Genomic DNA, 18,602 nt, shown 5'->3' with positions numbered 1-18,602 from the left:
TGTGCGTAAAACTTTAATGTGCATACTCTCAAATTAGTACAGGATAAGTACAATCTTGAGGAGAGTAAAAATTAATTCTCTAACTCTCGAGAATGCTAATGTCCCCCGAACTCGCGTCGGTTCAATAGATACATGCGGGCGGTAAGATAATTGAATGGCGCTATTATGCCATATTTGCGAGAGGTGATGACAATCAATGACGGGCTCGTCGCTGGCTAAAATCATCAGTCTCTCTTTAGCCCAAGCATCGACCCATGTTCCTTCCCACTCTAGAAACTCAGCCTGGTGCTGGTCACAGTATAAGAATAATTGGTCCGACTCGTGCTGGATGCTGTGATTATTTTACCAAAGTTCACCAGCCGAGTCCAGGTGTCGCATAGGCCGAAAAATCACCGCCCGCAAAAATTTAAATCGTCTTTCAGAACAGTTAGTATCCACGCAAAAGTTGACGTTTAACATACAACCCGTCAATACCACTTTATAAATAAATTATGATCTTCGGAAACGCCAACTAACGATACTGGTGTTTCTGAATGCCGACACCCGTACTGGCAGTTAGGTACACAGCGGAACTTTCCCATTTTATTGTAATGAATCAACGGGGTAATCTAAAATTGCACCAGAGCAAATGAACAACCCGTTCACGAACTCCGTGAGCAGAAATAAAGTGATCAAACAAGTTCGAAATAAAGATACAGGAAAAATACGTTTTCACTATCATCTATTATGACACCAAAGGATACACGTGGCGGAGAGACAGGGGACTTTAGTAAAACAACAATCACAGAGCCTTGCATCGGGAGCAGAGACTAGTAGAGTCTCTGTCGGGAGTATAATAGAGCAGTCGGACGGACTAGGTATCTCTTAATTCTTACACCGTGGCGGCATTCGGCGCGAGTTCGGATCGGACAGGATTTGGTTCCAAGAGACACCGCGCGCGACTATATAAAAGCAATATGGCGGCGTTGACAGTAGACTCTGTGCTTGTGGGTGTATAATATTATCAGAATGAAAACTACGTAAATACAGTAGGAATAATAATCGTCAAACGTCCTACGTAATCATTGCTTAATGCGGATCGATAATATTTATATAATTATACTGCGCGATCCCGACCGAGCCGGTATTATTTTCAACCCGGGAACAATTTTCCGCGCTCAGGGGGCATTCTCTAGATGCCAAAATGTGTATCGTTAATGGATGCAAATTCTTTTGATTGTAGGTGTCATTGTTAGTTGGTTGCATAAATCATTCATGGTGGTTAGTTTTGTTTCTGGCTTATATTATTAGCCAAATTACTACCGGCCAGGATGTCTGCTAACCAAGGGAAGATGCGAGGTATGATATATCGCACGGTTATAATACGTAAATAACCTCGTCTTTCACTTGTAATGTCTTTTTTTTTTATTCTTCAATTAAAATCGCAAGATTATTCGAATGCTATATATCTGTACTTTTACATTAAATAAGTGTGTAAATCTCTATCGTTATATTGAATTATTACTACCTTGAAATTAATACCTTCTAAATGATCTTCCATACATGAAAGATAAATCGTAACGATATTTCGGCATCATTGATTTGAAAAGAAAAATGTGTCAACGATGTATTTTGTAAAATAACTTCAAATAATCAGATTTATGACTGAACAATCAAATCATGTAGTTTTTGCAGACTTATTTAAAGTTAATATTTCAACTTAGGCCCAGGTCGACCACCTAAACCAAAGAGTTCCTGCACTTGGTGCGGAGAAACAAAGCAGCCGTTGAAATACGTACTGCCGACACAGCATGGAAAAAAAGAGTTTTGTTCAGAAACTTGTTTATCCGAGTATCGCAAAGCCTACATCAGAGGGGCCTGCGTGCAGTGCGATAATGTGATTAGAGGGACTCCAGTCAGACTGGAACAGCGTGATACTCCAATCAAGGATTTTTGCTCTTCTTTCTGTCTTAATAAGCATCAAAAAAAAGAGAGTGAATCAAGAAAAAGTTAGTAATAATCCTAGATTAATAGACTCGATGTTTACTGTTATGGCGATAATGTTATTTCTCATAATATATTATCACAATATGTAATCTATGTGTCTTTAAATATAGACAATGGTGAGCAACCATCTCCTGCAGCCTCTCCTGCACCTTCTGGCCTCCCTAGTGGAAGTAGCATCCCTTCGACAACGCAATCTTATACCAGCACCAATAGTCAACCAACTGTATCTCAGCCTCCTTCAACATCATCTGGTCCTTTCCAGTATGAGACGTACCAAACGTTTGATTGGGAATTATATCTCAAAGAGACCAACAGTGTGGCTGCACCTATTGATTGCTTTAAACAGGTACTACTTGTTTTTATCTTCTATTTTAGTTTCCTTTTTTGCACAGTATAAAATCTACCCATTGATTAAATTGATATTTCTCTGTAAAATGGCAGCATGAAGTTCCGCCAACAAATGAATTTAAAATGGGAATGAAACTTGAGGCACTGGACCCTCGCAATTTGACTTCTACATGCATCGCAACAGTAGTTGGAGTCTTGGGGCCGAGATTAAGATTGCGACTCGATGGTTCGGATAACAAAAACGATTTTTGGCGCTTGGTAGATAGCAATGAAATACATCCGATTGGTCACTGTGAAAAATCTGGGGGAATGTTACAACCACCGCTAGGTTTCCGGATGAATGCATCTAGCTGGCCAATGTTTCTTTTGAAAACGCTTAATGGCGCTGAAATGGCACCAGCTAAAGTTTTTAAACGGGAACCAAAAGATCCACGTTCCAATCTCTTCGAAGTTGGGTACAAGCTCGAAGCTATTGATAAGAAAAATCCACAACTTATATGCACAGCAACTGTTGGCGCTGTAAAGGATGACATTATTCACATAACTTTCGATGGATGGAGAGGTGCTTTTGATTACTGGTGCCGTTACGATTCTCGGGATATATTTCCTGCGGGCTGGTGCTTTAAAAGCGGACATCCGCTACAGCCACCGAGGCAAAAATGTAAGCCCAATTAAATTTAATTTTTCTGATACAGATACACAGTTGTGAAAGTATTTTTTAAATTTTAAACAGAAATATTGTGATCCATCATGATTAGATAATAAATAAAAATAAATTATTTCTTGCATGACAAAATTTATAAGTTGGATGGTTTTGAACAACCACGGAAGTACTATCGTAATTAAATTACTCTTGATCAATGTGTTAATATTCATATTTTTACTATAGCAACTGGACAAAACAGATTCAAATCGAGGACAAGTAATGTCTTGCCAGTGCTTACTGTGTCAGGGGGAGAACCAGCAGTAGCCTTAGTCAGCCCAGCTGGATCGAGCGTACCTCCGCAACCAGCGACAGAACCAGATACAAGCACGGCAAATACCAAAACTCGTCAATTTGAAAATGGTATGATAACCTTTTGAACAATGATGTAACCATCATTTTCGAGCTTGAAGATTCAATGGAGTATTAGAAGTATCTGACATTGATGCGAAATTTGTGTCCTGAAATGTGTATATCTTTTGTTACAGTAACGATGTTCGTGAATCACAATTGTTCATCTGGTCCTTATTTTGATCCTCGTAAAGTGAAAGCTATGCCCGCTCAGTTTGGTTCAGGACCAATGCTAAGCGTAACAAGAGACATTTTTCAAGCCCTGTTAATGGCAGCGATCAGCCCCAGACAAATGCTAAGTTTGTTGAAACGGGGTGAAGGAGAGTGCATTAATCTGACTCTTGAAAGCAAACCAACATCTGTGAGGTTACCAGTGTTTTTAGAAGAAGAAGATTTTTACACATACATCAGAAGACAACTCGAAGATGTGTGTGCCTGTGAACATATGCTCTTCAGGCGAAAGGAACAGTGTACAAAATGTCCTGTACAGCAATCGCCATCCAACAAAAGGGACGAGTCTAATGGCACAGCTGAGAAACGGAGATGGTCCTCCGATAGCCAACAAAATCCCACAACCACCGCACCACCCCTCCAATCCAGTCCTGGCCCTGTTTCTACAAACATACCAACCTCACCCACAGCAGCCAAACAACCGAGAAAGCCGGTCCTTGGTAAGAATTGCCAAGACATTGATTTCCGATTTTAAGGGAACTAGATCCACAAATAGATCCTCAAGAATTTCTGGATTAGGTGTGATCAAATTCAACCTTTGTCAAAGTATAGTTGAGAAATAGCTTAGCTTTTATTTCAGAATTAGAAGCAGCCACATCGACAACACAATCTGAAAGTCCAGCTAGCAGAATCTCTTCTTCAGAGCCTGCTGAGTGGACTATAGAGGATGTCATTCAATACATAGCTGCGACGGATCCTGCATTAGGCCAACATGCAGATCTATTCAGAAAACATGTAAGTTTCAGTGAAATCTTGTATTATTCATAATATAGTAAATAGTAACCCTTTTCCAACCATACCTTAATAATCACAATGAAAAGATCAAACTATACCAGTGCAATTCTACTATTGTTCACATAAACATATGGTAACGTTTCTCTTGAATGGAAAGCTTGAATTACATTATTATTCGTGTCAAAAATTTTAATCTTTGACAGGAAATTGATGGTAAGGCGCTGCTGCTTCTGAACTCAGACATGATGATGAAGTACATGGGGTTGAAGTTGGGTCCAGCACTAAAAATTTGCAACCTTGTAAATCGTATTAAAGGTAGAAGACATCTGATGCTGTGACCTAATCAAGCACATAAAGACAGATAAGATTTAGAATAACAATGATTATTTACATTTGAGTCTAATAATCAACTCTTCAATTACTAGCGATTGCATTTAATCGATATATCAATGCATAGAATTTGACCGATTTCTTTCTACAAAGTTCCTTCATGCAGTGCATATGTATTATACTCTTCTCATATGAGTATCAGTTCGATTGAGTTTTTATTATCACAAGTTTCAGAAAGATATAAAATAATTTTCCTGGAGAAAATATAGAAATGGCTCTACTGCATGTATAGTACAATTCGTCATAATTTAATTAATAGTACTTGCTAATAAATATAAATAATTTTATAATGTTACAATGGAGACGCACGTAACAACACGGTAGGCGGATTGTGTTGTACAGAGAGTCATTATATCCATGATTATTATTTTGGCATGTTACACACCACGAATTGGTTGCAAATGATTAGTAACAAGGAAGAGAAAAAAATGTATGATTGCAAACCATTTATCTATATGGTATCTATCTGCTTCGCAGAAAGTAAAAAAATCAACGATTTAATTTCACACATACAATAACTTCGATTCATTATTGTGTACTGGTGTCAGGTAAAATTCGTCTGCAAATAATGGAAGTTTTAGAGATGGTACTAGAAAATAACATGACATAATTGTATTTTACGGAACAGATCTGCTTGCCTGCACATAGAGATAGCCATAAAAGGTTGATATTTTAATTTTATATTTCTAATTAGCAGGTCATGTTTGCATGATATATTTTTTCTTCATTCACTTTGCTTTCATATTTTATGAGGGACTGAGAGTAATAAATTCATCAACAATCGATCCTGACTGCATAAAATGTGTTTCAGAAGTCCGAAAATGGAGAATAAACCATCCGAGTACATGAATACAATTTTAGTTGCTAACAATACAATGTAACGTACGGTGTACTACCAGTGTTTCTTCAATCGACAAAAAAGTAAGCTTAGGGTTGATGTGGACTTAAATGTATGGCGTTGCAATTTACAATTTGATTGGACTTGCAAAGGAAATTAAAAATATCGTAATTTTTGTTAAAATATTCTAATCAAAATGTAAAAAAATGCTGTAAAAATGTGAATAGATGAAAAAAGAAAAAAACAAATTAATCTCAAAAGTAGTGGTGTCATACTATATACGTAAATACCACGTGCCCCTTTTTATATTTACAGTGTTGTAACACTGTGCGAAGAAAGATCACTCGTTTGGAAAAATTTAGTTACACAATGTGACCAATGTTCTAGTATACTTGCAAAAATGCTTTAAGACGAAAGTCAACAGAAAAAAATGACAGTGGTCAAAAATGAAATATTTCCCAGAAATTATTCAATCCTGCAGTCCAAATCAATAAAAAAATACGTGATATTGTTTAAATATTGGGTATCGACTAGATTTGAAACTTGGATATAGATGCAATGAAATTACACCGAGTGATTTAAGCCAAAATATGGTTACTGCATTGTCAATGGTAAATAAAATGACATTGAAACATTGAATTATAGGATTTATCTTCTGTTAATTATCCCAAAGATATTGCCGCCCTGATTCAATCATTCAATGGGTGTTGTTTAAAGAAACACTTTTGTATTTAATGGTCAGGTAGAATATCGAAATTAAAGTTTTTGGCATATATTTTCACTTTGAAGATATTGGATTGGCGAGTAACAGCCAAGCATGAAAAATAAAAGAAGTACACTTAAATTTTGCTCACAGCGTTATAATGCGTGACGAGATTGAATCATTATGGCACACTAGAAAGAAGTCACTTTATGAACTTAGAACATCACGGCCGTTAATTATCAGATATATGTTTACATAAATTATCCATGCCTATGTATTTTTAAAACTAGAATCATATGATCATTCCAATACTTTGCATCAGACGCATTAAATCTCAATCTAAATTTTACAGATATTCAAAATTTTTTTAATACTGCAGCTCAAAATATGGGAGTTGTGTGCAGTGCATTTTATATTTAGTAATAATAATCTATCTTCAGTTAATTAATGTAACTGAAAATCATATATTATACTAACTCAAATATCAGAGAATCAGTTACCTGAGGCATTCGGTAATCCCCATTAGTCGAACACTTTTTCTCTATGTATGAGTGGTTAGGTAGTTTAAACGATGAGTATCATAATGGTGTAAGCAACACATGTTGCATACAGAAAAGTCCTACATGTACATTTTCTACATACTTCAGTAGTTTATAGATCAAATAATTATTCTTTAACAGTCTGTGCAACAGATAGAATAGCATTGACAGAGACTAGCTTTACTTGATACTGATTACGATATGACAATATGTATATAATTATATTTACAGTATGATTACTAACATTAGCATATAATTTCCTTACATATTCTATTCCCATGGTTTTGTGATAGCATTACTCAGAGATATATTAATTTTACTATTAATATTTTTATGACAAAAGTATTTTTCAAAGATAGGTTTGATATCCAAATAAATATAGAAGTCACATGATAGAATGCTATACTGTCAATGTAGTGGCTCATGAATTACATATTCAATTACATTATCCTATTTCAGCGACTAGTACATTATCAGTACAGACCACATGCCACCCGAAGTCTGTTTCACAAAATATTGTTATACTTATTTCTGAAGTGATTAGAATATTCGAAGCATAAATAGAATATGGCTAGCCGTTATATCGATATAAAATCGTTACTTTTTATTGAATGATATTTAAAATAACTTACCATTCGTTATTAACTGTATTGCTTTTTTCCTATTTTTCATTTCTCGATATTTTACTATATATAGTAAAGATTAATCAAATCTAATAGTTCGCTTAGTTATCTTAAAAATCAATCATGATTTTATAATTTACAGTGTTGTATTTAAATTTAATCTTGCGTTCCAGTGAAGCTTAAACCAAATTCTGTGCCCACCGTTTGTCTTGGGTGAATATCTTCAGTATACCTCATATGTAGTTTCAAGATCCAAATATAGTCCCATACAATATATGTTACTGCGAATTTTTTCGTGAGGCACTTATTGTCAGCACATCAAATATTGGTTTCATGGTTTTTGATTTTTATACAAAACATTAAAGTTTTCAGTCTTATACTTGATTTTGAATACTCTGAACGACTAATTTCACGATGTGAACGAACTTATTACTGGGGGTTTAGGCGAAGTAACTTATTCATAAGTATCCATACATCCCTATTTATAAAAAATAATACAACAGTTCAGTTCCGCGATGACAAACTTGGCATAATTCGTGGTATTAACGTGTTTATTATTGGTGAAATTATATGAGCACGTTGAGTGGTAGTATACATATTGAAAAGTTTAATATCTCCTTAGAATGGTAATTGAATTTAAAATAAGCTATAATAATAATAAATACGTGTATGTTGATCTTAAAATTCGATTCAATCAATTTGGAAATACATACGTTAAACCTTTATCGAAATTTCGTATGCATGTAGATCAAGAACAATCGACAAATCTGCATACAACTTTAATTTATCTTCTAAATATCTCTTATGCTGCACATCGACCTGCAATTAAGTTGAATTATTACATGATCACATGAGGTTGTGTTGTAAATAAGTGTACATTACATCCAATCCATCTTGTCATCAGCCGTGATTATTCGTGTTTACCAAAAGATATAGATAGTGATGCTGCATGATTTTTAATTATTATAAATAATTTCTCGTTTTTCATATCGTATCGATATATTGTACGGATTAAATCACTGTATGTTTTCTGCAACGCATACCTAACATTATGACATGTGCAACAAACCAGACTTTGCACGTATAAGTTTAAAGAGTAAGGTTTAAAATTTGTTGTAATGTAAAATCGGACCTTTGTGCATTTGTTAATGTTAATATAAAGAAGAATTACCCTTTTAATAACCAACTGATAAATTTTATATGTGATATAATTCAAGTATGTCAACTGATCAGTTGAGAAAGTAATAAAAGTTAGTTACTGTATTGAGTTATTGTACTTTCGTGAATTCTTATTTCTAATTGAGATGTAAAGTTTTATTTCGATAAAAATAATTATTGTTGGTGACGTGAATTACTTATTCAGAAGGATTTTTCTGGTAGGATGTTTTTTTTTAGAATTAAATTTGGGGTGCAGTTTAGTATTACTAATGTCTCATTTATTTATATATACGTAGAAACTCAGGGTGCAACAATATACATGCATACACAATAATAAACACATGTAACTTAGGGAGTTCTAACAGATCTCAGAACATAACTTAAAAATTAATTATTTCGTTCAGACGATCAAGTCTTGTTGGGCTATGCTATAATAATATAATATATACTAAAATACCATATTTTACTACTATTTACGTCCGAAGTTTTTCTAGGTACATGATGAGAATGTAACCGCTCACAAAATAGACATAAACAGCTTAAAATATTAATCGAGTGTTAACAAATGAATTAGGGTGCCGACAGTTTTGAGTGTTTTCAATTAAACTATACAGGAAAAGTAATCTTAATGATTGATTTCGATTATTCATTATAATGTGTATGATACGTTTTAGTAGAACGACGAATTTCCTTAGGTTCATAAATGGATTTATAAAATCGCATTTTAGTGTTACGAGTTAGGGAATGGATTGTTTAATTGTGTGAATTTATTTGTTCTTAATTGAGCATTGCTTAAGTCACACACCTTAAAAAACTACGAATGTTAATAGTATTTGAAGAATCCCAGTTTTCCCAAGATCCAAAGAAGAATGTTGCCTGCCAATTTTCGTTACCATATTATACGTATGATGTACAAAATTGATCACGAACTTTATATTTGATAAATTACAGGTATAGATATTAATATAAGTATTGATTAAAAGTGTGTTCATGAAATACTAGAGTCGAAGACACCAAATATGTGGCAAACCTTTCACTAAATTTCAATCTGAGATTAGAATTTGCTTTGAATTGATTTTAGTAGGCAACAAACTTAAAATCAATATAAATGATTGGTTTTTTTATACATATAGTATAGTGTATGAAATTTTGCTTCTTTGATGCCCAATGTATTAAATTGAAATTTTTTACAAGTATTGTAAACAAACTTAACAGATCGTGATTCGAGTTACTCAGTTTTTAAAATGATGTTTCAAATAGACAATATTTGCTTTTAATTTTACTCCTTTTTTTATGTGATTAAAAAGTATCTTCGTATTGCAAAGTATGAAAAATTGCTATATTAATTTAATATTCTTACAAAAAATTCCTTGATTTATTTCAGAACATCAGGTATATAATTTTTCAATTCTCATAACAAAACATCGTGCATCAGTTAATTACACGTTTTAATTCAACAATGAATACAAATTCATCTTTGTAATCGAATAGAATATTACATTTATAGCGGGTAGACTTCTTTGATGAAAAGTCTTATACAATTTCGTCTCTAAATTTGTAACTTTTTTTTTATGTGATGCGGTATACGAAATTGAGCGAATTGATTACGTAAGTGCAGCTATTTAAATACAAGGAAAATCTATATTTTCAAATCATTTAAAATTATTATATACAAAATCCAGCATCATATATAAACATTCAATGCTACTTGCCTCTGATCTCAATTTATGAAAATAGATATACTTTATAGACGATAATTTTCCTTATTCTTTTTTTTTTTTTTATTCATTATATACCTTGACATGCAAATATAGGTCTGTGAGTTTATATTTTTTGTAGACACGACTTTAAGTTCAATTGATATTTATCACACGTCAAGCTAGTAATCTTGCTCAGACATGAGTTCTGCACACTTTTTTGCAAGACTAGTCAAACAAAGAAGCTTAACTGCTACTGTCTCATGGTTTTGGCTAGCATCAAATTGGTTTATTTAAACTTTTTTTCCCCTTCATTTCGTATTTTACAAAGAACAGCATTCACGATATTTACAAAAAGTGACTGTTTACACTTTCAAACATTCAAAAAAGTGCCAGGATCTGCAGCAAAACACGTTACATGAATTAATATATCAGTTCGAAACTGGGATAGCTTTGTTGCTGCAAGTGACAGAATAGAAATGGGATCAAATACTCAACACAAATATTACATTATTAATATGATGAGAACAGCATTCCAACAGTACAATAGATAATATGTGGACATGATTGCCAATTAAATCAATATTGTAAATTTCTCATTCGTCTTTAGTGTTGATCAAATATTATTGGTTTCAAAACTCATTTATTTCTAAATAATCCGTGAACTTGATAGTCAACTGCATCAAAGTTAAGTGACAAAATAAAACTATCTATTCATTCACAATTGTGGAAAAAATCATTGTGTTTCAAAGATATGACGTAAAAAATGCTGAAAGACACTCAACATTGATTTCATAATTTGTCAAGAAATGAACCTCGTTACATTTCAGTATAATTAAATAGTTGAAATCTAACTTGAAATGAGTGATTTGATCAACTTTTATGAAAATATATATTCAATTATTACAATTTATTACTAAATATTCAATTTTAATGCTTTTTTCAACTGTTATGAATTATATTGTAAAAACTTTTTCAAGATTCTTTTAGTATACTTCATCGAAGTAATAATGATAATGCATATTATTTGGTATTGAATAAATATAACAATCGAGTTTGATAATATTGGGTTCTAGAATAATTTTCGAATAATATCCTGTGCTGATTTGGGCACCTTATCGGTCACATCGCCATAAATCGTATAAATTCGATAGAAACACATGCGTATACGAATATGCTGAAATAATGTATCCTTTATATATACTGGCACAGCTAAGTTAACCAAACTTTGAATAATGAATTATTCTTCGTGCACAGTGGAATTGATCCTGTGAAGCTGCTCTATAATTTAAGTGCATCATACAGAAAAAAAAAAAAAACAAGACGATCAGCAATAGCTGATTTCATGATTATCTACTTTATGTAGGTATGGTTTTAATGGTTCTTCATTTATCTCTCATCTCTTATCACAATATTATTATTTTTCTTTTCCTCAATTTACGTTTCATGGTAATATCAATTTAGATCAATAAAAAAAAAATTATAATTGTAATCCGTCACAGTAGCAATTAAGAATGAAGTGAAATAATCATATCTAAGAGCTTAGCTCAGACCAATAAAATGCACAATCAAATGTTTTTTTTTTTTTCTTGAAGTAATTAGAATTAGAAAAATTTCAAGGTCTTAATTGAAGTTGTCGTGGCTACGTGAGCGACTTGTTACGGTGATCAACTTTACGTGTTTCGTATTTTTCCAGGAACATAGTTCTTATCTATGACTGGCTCTTGCAGGAACATGTGGAGACATCGTTCATTTTGCGCTAATGGGTGGCCAGCTATTCTGAAAATTTAAATAGTTTCCATATCACTTGAAAGTCCTTCAACCTCTAATTTTGTTCAAATATTGTAATTTAAGACTTACTTATTCACGAAAATTTCAAGACCTTTTCGCCGGTCTTCGATAAAGTCTTCTTCAAATATTCCATCATCACCTCGAAATGGCATCTGACGCTTCCATGCTTTGCCAGGCAATGGTGGCACTACTATCTGTACACCATAAGGAATGAGTTAATATTTCTGTCTATGACGGGATGCATTCACACTCTTTTGTCGTTATAAAATTTGTAGCTGAACAATAATTTTTTAGTATCCATGATCATTTTTATGTCTAAGATGAAAAAGTTCTCACAAATCTTATCACACATATTACTCATAAGTGCTCAAAACCTTGCTATCTCGTTCCAGTTCGTTTCGGAGCCATTCAAAGTCACTGTATCGTCTTCTCACGCTGGACTCTTTGACTTTGAATACAGGGAGATTTGTCTGCAACACATTAAAATGATGTACATATAAACCGTTTGTGTTACATTGGCAGTATTTGATAAATGAATAGTTCTTAGTTATTTTTAGATAACCAGAATTTTAAAATGTACCGATATGGATGACCTTCTAGACTAGAGTATTTATAGTACTGAATGATGGTTGGTAACATTTATCACAATGTTTACCTACTTTTATTTAGTAAAGTAAAAAGTCAAGTACACGTGATTGGTGTAGTTACCAAATTCAGATGAAAGAAGTATTATTGGTTCATTAACTTACTCAGCTCAGACTTGTAGATTTTCATTGTTGCTACGATTACAAAATTGCATATTATCCTAATGAACTAAGCATTGACTTATAGTCACCATTGCAGAAGTATTCATGTTGATATCAATTTATGTTGTATATCAGTCTAAATATAATACTTACACTAAAATATTGGTACTTAGATGAATGAATGAGATTGGCTTTGTACTGAGAACTGACATTTAAAATTATCTAATGGTTTTCAGGTGTTGCGTCACTGGGAAAATAGAAGCAATGCTATTTCTAGACATTCTGAACATTAATAATTACTGTCTAATAACGAATATCAGGTCAGGAAACAAAGATTTTGCTTTACAAAATAATTTGTAGTCCATGTTCATTATTTGCACATAAGTGTCAATATTGTCAAATATATTTGTAAAAATACAACGAAATTGTACGCGTAGAAATTTTTTTTATTATGATTATCAGTAGTTCAATGATAAGTAACACATATAAAAGGAACAGGTTACCACATAAATGGAAAATGAATCATTGCAACGGAAGTATAGTATGAACATTGTTAACCAACCTTTGAAGCAGTATTTCCTAAAACATGGTATGTATCCCTTGTACAGCGTTTAACTGGTAGACGAGCAACAAATGAGCCAATAGTGAAGCAATTGTAAAAAACATGTACAACTAATAACATGTACTCAAGAGTAAGGCAAAGAGTTGGAGAGAAACTTTAACAAAGCCTTCCAATTGACCCGAAGATATTCCGACTTGTGAATAACAATAATATTCTGCACTAATTGGATTTAAAATTGATGAACCATGTGCCAGCTCAAGGGGGAGGAACATTGACTATAATAGTGTTGACGTGGTTACGAAAGAGGGCTGGGTGGATTCTCCGGGAGGACGAATAAGTCTTATCGTTTTGGACGACAAGAGTAGAGAATGAATAAGCATTAGCACTCACCCTCATTCGAACTTCGTAATCAGTGTATCGCTTTTTGCCGACGCCGTGAGTAATCGGATTGATCACATCGATTTCGAGAAAGTTTGCTGGCGCCGCGTACGCGTCGTCTAACGTTTGTTTTTTGACATTCAAGCGCCGTGTTGCGTCCACCGTCGTGTCAGCCATGATTCTCGTTTAATTATTATTAAAATGATCCACCTACCAAACTACCCGACAGATAAAACGATAACAGGGTGAGGAATCTATCAACTGACACCACAAACTTGACACATTTGATGTCACTGCCTAATGCGACTGCGCACTGCGCTTGCATGAAACAACCATAAACCAAAGTTGCATTTTTATCAAAGCAAGATGGTCACGCGACTTGTAAGAGTTAAAGTCGTGTTGTGGGCTCTAAATACTACTTCGTGATATATTGTACATGAAAGGTTGACCGTGACGGAATAAATATACATATGTATATATATATATAAACTAGTATGATTGCGTTGACTGAAGATTTATAAAGACTGCTAGCTTAATGCATTGGTCCGGAGTAACGTGTTCTGCAAGTATGTTGGATGAAGGAACAATTTTCATACAAGGTCGTGCATTCCACCAGCAGATGTCACGGCAAGCTTAGTGAGCCTACAGCGCAGGCGCATGCATGCATACAAATTACAACATAACCTCAGATACAACGTTGATAAACGGTTAAGCAAACGTGTTGATTCATGTGTCGCGTTGACTCGCATCATTTCAAGAATTCAATAAAATATTCAGTTTGGTTTAGCTGTAAGAATCGTGATGACATCTGAACTGGTAAAAGTATTTACATGTCTATTATGCGTGGGCTGATGAATTCAACCAACGTTTCATATGTAATGTGTAACATTCTAATCTACCTCGGAATTGTTTAACAGTTTTGAATTGACCGTCTGTTCCATGTTGTGACGTCAAATGGGGGAACTTTTCCATTGGGTCGTCGAAAAACTTGCGTGTAACACATCTATGGCCGTATGCCTAGGGCTGGGATTGCAAAGCAGCATTTAGGGGCCGGTATACTACCGAGAACAAAATTTTATTATAATGTATTAATATAAGATGTTATAATTATACTCTTCGGAAACTTGATAAAGTAGTTAGTATACACTGACGCCTGAACACTTGTACTAGAACTATTTAGGGCATATCAAATAAACTGAAACTGAAATTTCGTAGCTATGAGTTTGTGATTTTTCCTTTCCATCTGCTTAAAAACACTGTGAAAATTTGAAGTTTTTCAGCGGTGAGTTTTCAATTGTTGCTCGCAGCATGTGAAGACAGTGCGCAATGGATTCCTCTCAAAAAAATAAAGTTAATACACTGCGTCAAAGACTTGATTTCAATATGTTTGAAAGTTGGCCTAATTTGGACTGAAAAAATTCAAAGGGGTTACTCATATTTTGGCCGAATATTTTTGGTCTCAGATTCGATTTGTACAACCCTTTCCTGACTAATTGGACCCCCAGGAACTCAGAAAACGCAGCGAAAAAAGCGTGGAATCAACAGGAGAGAAATTAGGACGGAAAAACCACCTGCTGGAAAATGTCGAAAAAACAGGTTCTCGTTTTTCGGCTCCAACTTTCGATGCGTTGATGGCAGCGCATTGGGACTGCGCCCGATAGATTTTTCTCGCAAAATTGCGTCTGAATAGTGCATGAAAGAATTTATACTAGCACTTTTCCAAATCGCGACAATTTTCGCCAAAAATGCAGAGGGGTTAGCATTACTTTTTTTTCATTTTTGGAGCCGAATATTTTTGGTCTCAGATTCGATTTGTACGACCCTTTCCTGACTAATTGGACCCCCAGGAACTCAGAAAACGCAGCGAAAAGAGCGTGGGATCAACAGGAGAGAAGTTACGAAGGAAAAAGCACCTGCTGAAAAATGTCGAAAACACAGGTTCTCGTTTTTTGGCTGTAACTTTTGATGCGTTGATCGCAGCGTATTGGGACTGCGCCCAATCGCTTTCTCTCGCAAAATTACGTCGAGATAGTGCCAGAAAGACCTGATTCCAGCACTTTTGTAAATCGCGAAAATTTTCGCCAAAAATACAAAGGGGTTAACCTTCCTTTTTTTTTCACCAAAAAATTTTTCGTCTCAGAATTGATTTTTATGACGCTTTCCTGATCAATTGGACCACCAGGAACTCAGAAAACGCAGCGAAAAGAGCGTGGGATCAACAGAAGAGAAGTTACGAAGGAAGAAGCACCTGCTGAAAAATGTCGAAAACACAGGTTCTCGTTTTTTGGCTGTAACTTTTGATGCGTTGATCGCAGCGTATTGAGACTGCGCCCAATCGATTTCTCTCGCAAACTTACGTCGGAATAGTGCCAGAAAGACTTGATTCCAGCACTTTTCAAAATCGCGAAAATTTTCGCCAAAAATACAAAGGGGTTAACCTTCCTTTTTTTTTCACCAAAAAATTTTTCGTCTCAGAATTGATTTTTATGACGCTTTCCTGATCAATTGGACCACCAGGAACTCAGAAAACACAGCAAAAAGAGCGTGGGATCAACAGAAGCGAAATGACGAAGGCAAAAGCACCTGCTGAAAAATGTCGAAAACACAGGTTCTCGTTTTTTGGCTGTAACTTTTGATGCGTTGATCGCAGCGTATTGAGACTGCGCCCAATCGATTTCTCTCGCGAACTTACGTCGGAATAGTGCCAGAAAGACTTGATTCCAGCACTTTTCAAAATCGCGAAAATTTTCGCCAAAAATACAAAGGGGTTAACCTTCCTTTTTTTTTCACCAAAAAATTTTTCGTCTCAGAATTTATTCGTATGACTCTTTCCCGATCAATTGGACCCCAAGGAACTCAGAAAACGCAGCGAAAAGAGCGTGGGATCAACAGAAGAGAAGTTACGAAGGAAAAAGCACCTGCTGAAAAATGTCGAAAACACAGGTTCTCGTTTTTCGGCTGTAACTTTTGATGCGTTGATCGCAGCGTATTGAGACTGCGCCCAATCGATTTCTCTCGCAAAATTACGTCGGAATAGTGCCAGAAAGACTTGATTTCAGCACTTTTCAAAATCGCGAAAATTTTCGCCAAAAATACAAAGGGGTTAACCTTCCTTTTTTTTTCACCAAAAAATTTTTCGTCTCAGAATTGATCCGTATGACGCTTTCCCGATCAATTGGACCACCAGGAACTCAGAAAACACAGCAAAAAGAGCGTGGGATCAACAGAAGCGAATTGACGAGGGAAAAAGCACCTGCTGAAAAATGTCGAAAACACAGGTTCTCGTTTTTTGGCTGTAACTTTTGATGCGTTGATCGCAGCGTATTGAGACTGCGCCCAATCGATTTCTCTCGCAAACTTACGTCGGAATAGTGCCAGAAAGACTTGATTCCAGCACTTTTCAAAATCGCGAAAATTTTCGCCAAAAATACAAAGGGGTTAACCTTCCTTTTTTTTTCACCAAAAAATTTTTCGTCTCAGAATTGATTCGTATGACTCTTTCCCGATCAATTGGACCCCAAGGAACTCAGAAAACGCAGCGAAAAGAGCGTGGGATCAACAGAAGAGAAGTTACGAAGGAAAAAGCACCTGCTGAAAAATGTCGAAAACACAGGTTCTCGTTTTTCGGCTGTAACTTTTGATGCGTTGATCGCAGCGTATTGAGACTGCGCCCAATCGATTTCTCTCGCAAAATTACGTCGGAATAGTGCCAGAAAGACTTGATTCCAGCACTTTTCAAAATCGCGAAAATTTTCGCCAAAAATACAAAGGGCTTAACCTTCCTTTTTTTTTCACCAAAAAATTTTTCGTCTCAGAATTGATTCGTATGACTCTTTCCCGATCAATTGGACCCCAAGGAACTCAGAAAATGCAGCGGAAAGAGCGTGGGATCAACAGAAGAGAAGTTACGAAGGAAAAAGCACCTGCTGAAAAATGTCGAAAACACAGGTTCTCGTTTTTCGGCTGTAACTTTTGATGCGTTGATCGCAGCGTATTGAGACTGCGCCCAATCGATTTCTCTCGCAAAATTACGTCGGAATAGTGCCAGAAAGACCTGATTCCAGCACTTTTGTAAATCGCGAAAATTTTCGCCAAAAATACAAAGGGGTTAACCTTCCTTTTTTTTTCACCAAAAAATTTTTCGTCTCAGAATTGATTTTTATGACGCTTTCCTGATCAATTGGACCACCAGGAACTCAGAAAACGCAGCGAAAAGAGCGTGGGATCAACAGAAGAGAAGTTACGAAGGAAAAAGCACCTGCTGAAAAATGTCGAAAACACAGGTTCTCGTTTTTTGGCTGTAACTTTTGATGCGTTGATCGCAGCGTATTGAGACTGCGCCCAATCGATTTCTCTCGCAAACTTACGTCGGAATAGTGCCAGAAAGACTTGATTCCAGCACTTTTCAAAATCGCGAAAATTTTCGCCAAAAATACAAAGGGGTTAACCTTCCTTTTTTTTTCACCAGAAAATTTTTCGTCTCAGAATTGATTTTTATGACGCTTTCCTGATCAATTGGACCACCAGGAACTCAGAAAACACAGCAAAAAGAGCGTGGGATCAACAGAAGCGAAATGACGAAGGCAAAAGCACCTGCTGAAAAATGTCGAAAACACAGGTTCTCGTTTTTTGGCTGTAACTTTTGATGCGTTGATCGCGGCGTATTGAGACTGCGCCCAATCGATTTCTCTCGCAAAATTACGTCGGAATAGTGCCAGAAAGACTTGATTCCAGCACTTTTCAAAATCGCGAAAATTTTCGCCAAAAATACAAAGGGGTTAACCTTCCTTTTTTTTTCATTAAAAAATTTTTCGTCTCAGAAT

General features: G+C 35.2%; 2 protein-coding genes and 1 long non-coding RNA gene across 3 annotated transcripts; 2 read left to right on the top strand and 1 right to left on the bottom strand.

Moving 5' to 3' along the window:
• Positions 1-100: 100 nt before the first annotated feature.
• LOC124303542 (polycomb protein Scm) lies at positions 101-9,403 on the top strand. Its single transcript, XM_046760862.1, has 8 exons — positions 101-1,338; positions 1,704-1,988; positions 2,097-2,332; positions 2,428-2,995; positions 3,224-3,400; positions 3,526-4,059; positions 4,200-4,354; positions 4,558-9,403. The coding sequence occupies exons 1-8, from the start codon at positions 1,311-1,313 to the stop codon at positions 4,690-4,692; spliced, it is 2,118 nt and encodes a 705-aa protein (XP_046616818.1). The 5' UTR covers positions 101-1,310; the 3' UTR covers positions 4,693-9,403.
• Positions 9,404-10,358: 955 nt separating this feature from the next.
• On the bottom strand, positions 10,359-14,092 carry LOC124303547 (sorting nexin-12). The gene is made up of 4 exons (XM_046760874.1): positions 13,792-14,092; positions 12,468-12,563; positions 12,163-12,287; positions 10,359-12,081 (listed from the first exon to the last, which is right to left on the bottom strand). Exons 1-4 carry the CDS (start codon positions 13,954-13,956, stop codon positions 11,976-11,978), a joined length of 492 nt encoding a protein of 163 aa, XP_046616830.1. The 5' UTR covers positions 13,957-14,092; the 3' UTR covers positions 10,359-11,975.
• A 383-nt stretch (positions 14,093-14,475) lies between these two features.
• Positions 14,476-14,993, top strand: LOC124303549 (uncharacterized). The gene is made up of 2 exons (XR_006907936.1): positions 14,476-14,595; positions 14,697-14,993. It is a non-coding gene; the product is annotated as an uncharacterized LOC124303549 (long non-coding RNA).
• Positions 14,994-18,602: the final 3,609 nt, after the last annotated feature.

Source organism: Neodiprion virginianus, chromosome 4, assembly GCF_021901495.1.
Source record: "Neodiprion virginianus isolate iyNeoVirg1 chromosome 4, iyNeoVirg1.1, whole genome shotgun sequence".
NCBI lineage: Eukaryota > Metazoa > Arthropoda > Insecta > Hymenoptera > Diprionidae > Neodiprion > Neodiprion virginianus.
This window is presented reverse-complemented; position numbering and strand designations above follow the sequence as displayed.

What these genes read in the sequence shown, in the direction of transcription:
- LOC124303542 (XM_046760862.1), top strand. Translation starts at nt 1,311, where the DNA reads ATGTCTGCTAACCAAGGGAAGATGCGAG. An exon ending in AACTCGTCAATTTGAAAATG is followed by an intron (nt 3,401 to 3,525) that starts GTATGATAACCT and finishes CTTTTGTTACAG; the next exon opens with TAACGATGTTCGTGAATCAC. An exon ending in ACCGAGAAAGCCGGTCCTTG is followed by an intron (nt 4,060 to 4,199) that starts GTAAGAATTGCC and finishes CTTTTATTTCAG; the next exon opens with AATTAGAAGCAGCCACATCG.
- LOC124303547 (XM_046760874.1), bottom strand. Translation starts at nt 13,956, where the DNA reads ATGGCTGACACGACGGTGGACGCAACACGGCGCTTGAATGTCAAAAAA. An exon ending in ATTACGAAGTTCGAATGAGG is followed by an intron (nt 12,564 to 13,791) that starts GTGAGTGCTAAT and finishes AATGTGTTGCAG; the next exon opens with ACAAATCTCCCTGTATTCAA. An exon ending in CTTGAAATTTTCGTGAATAA is followed by an intron (nt 12,082 to 12,162) that starts GTAAGTCTTAAA and finishes TTAAATTTTCAG; the next exon opens with AATAGCTGGCCACCCATTAG.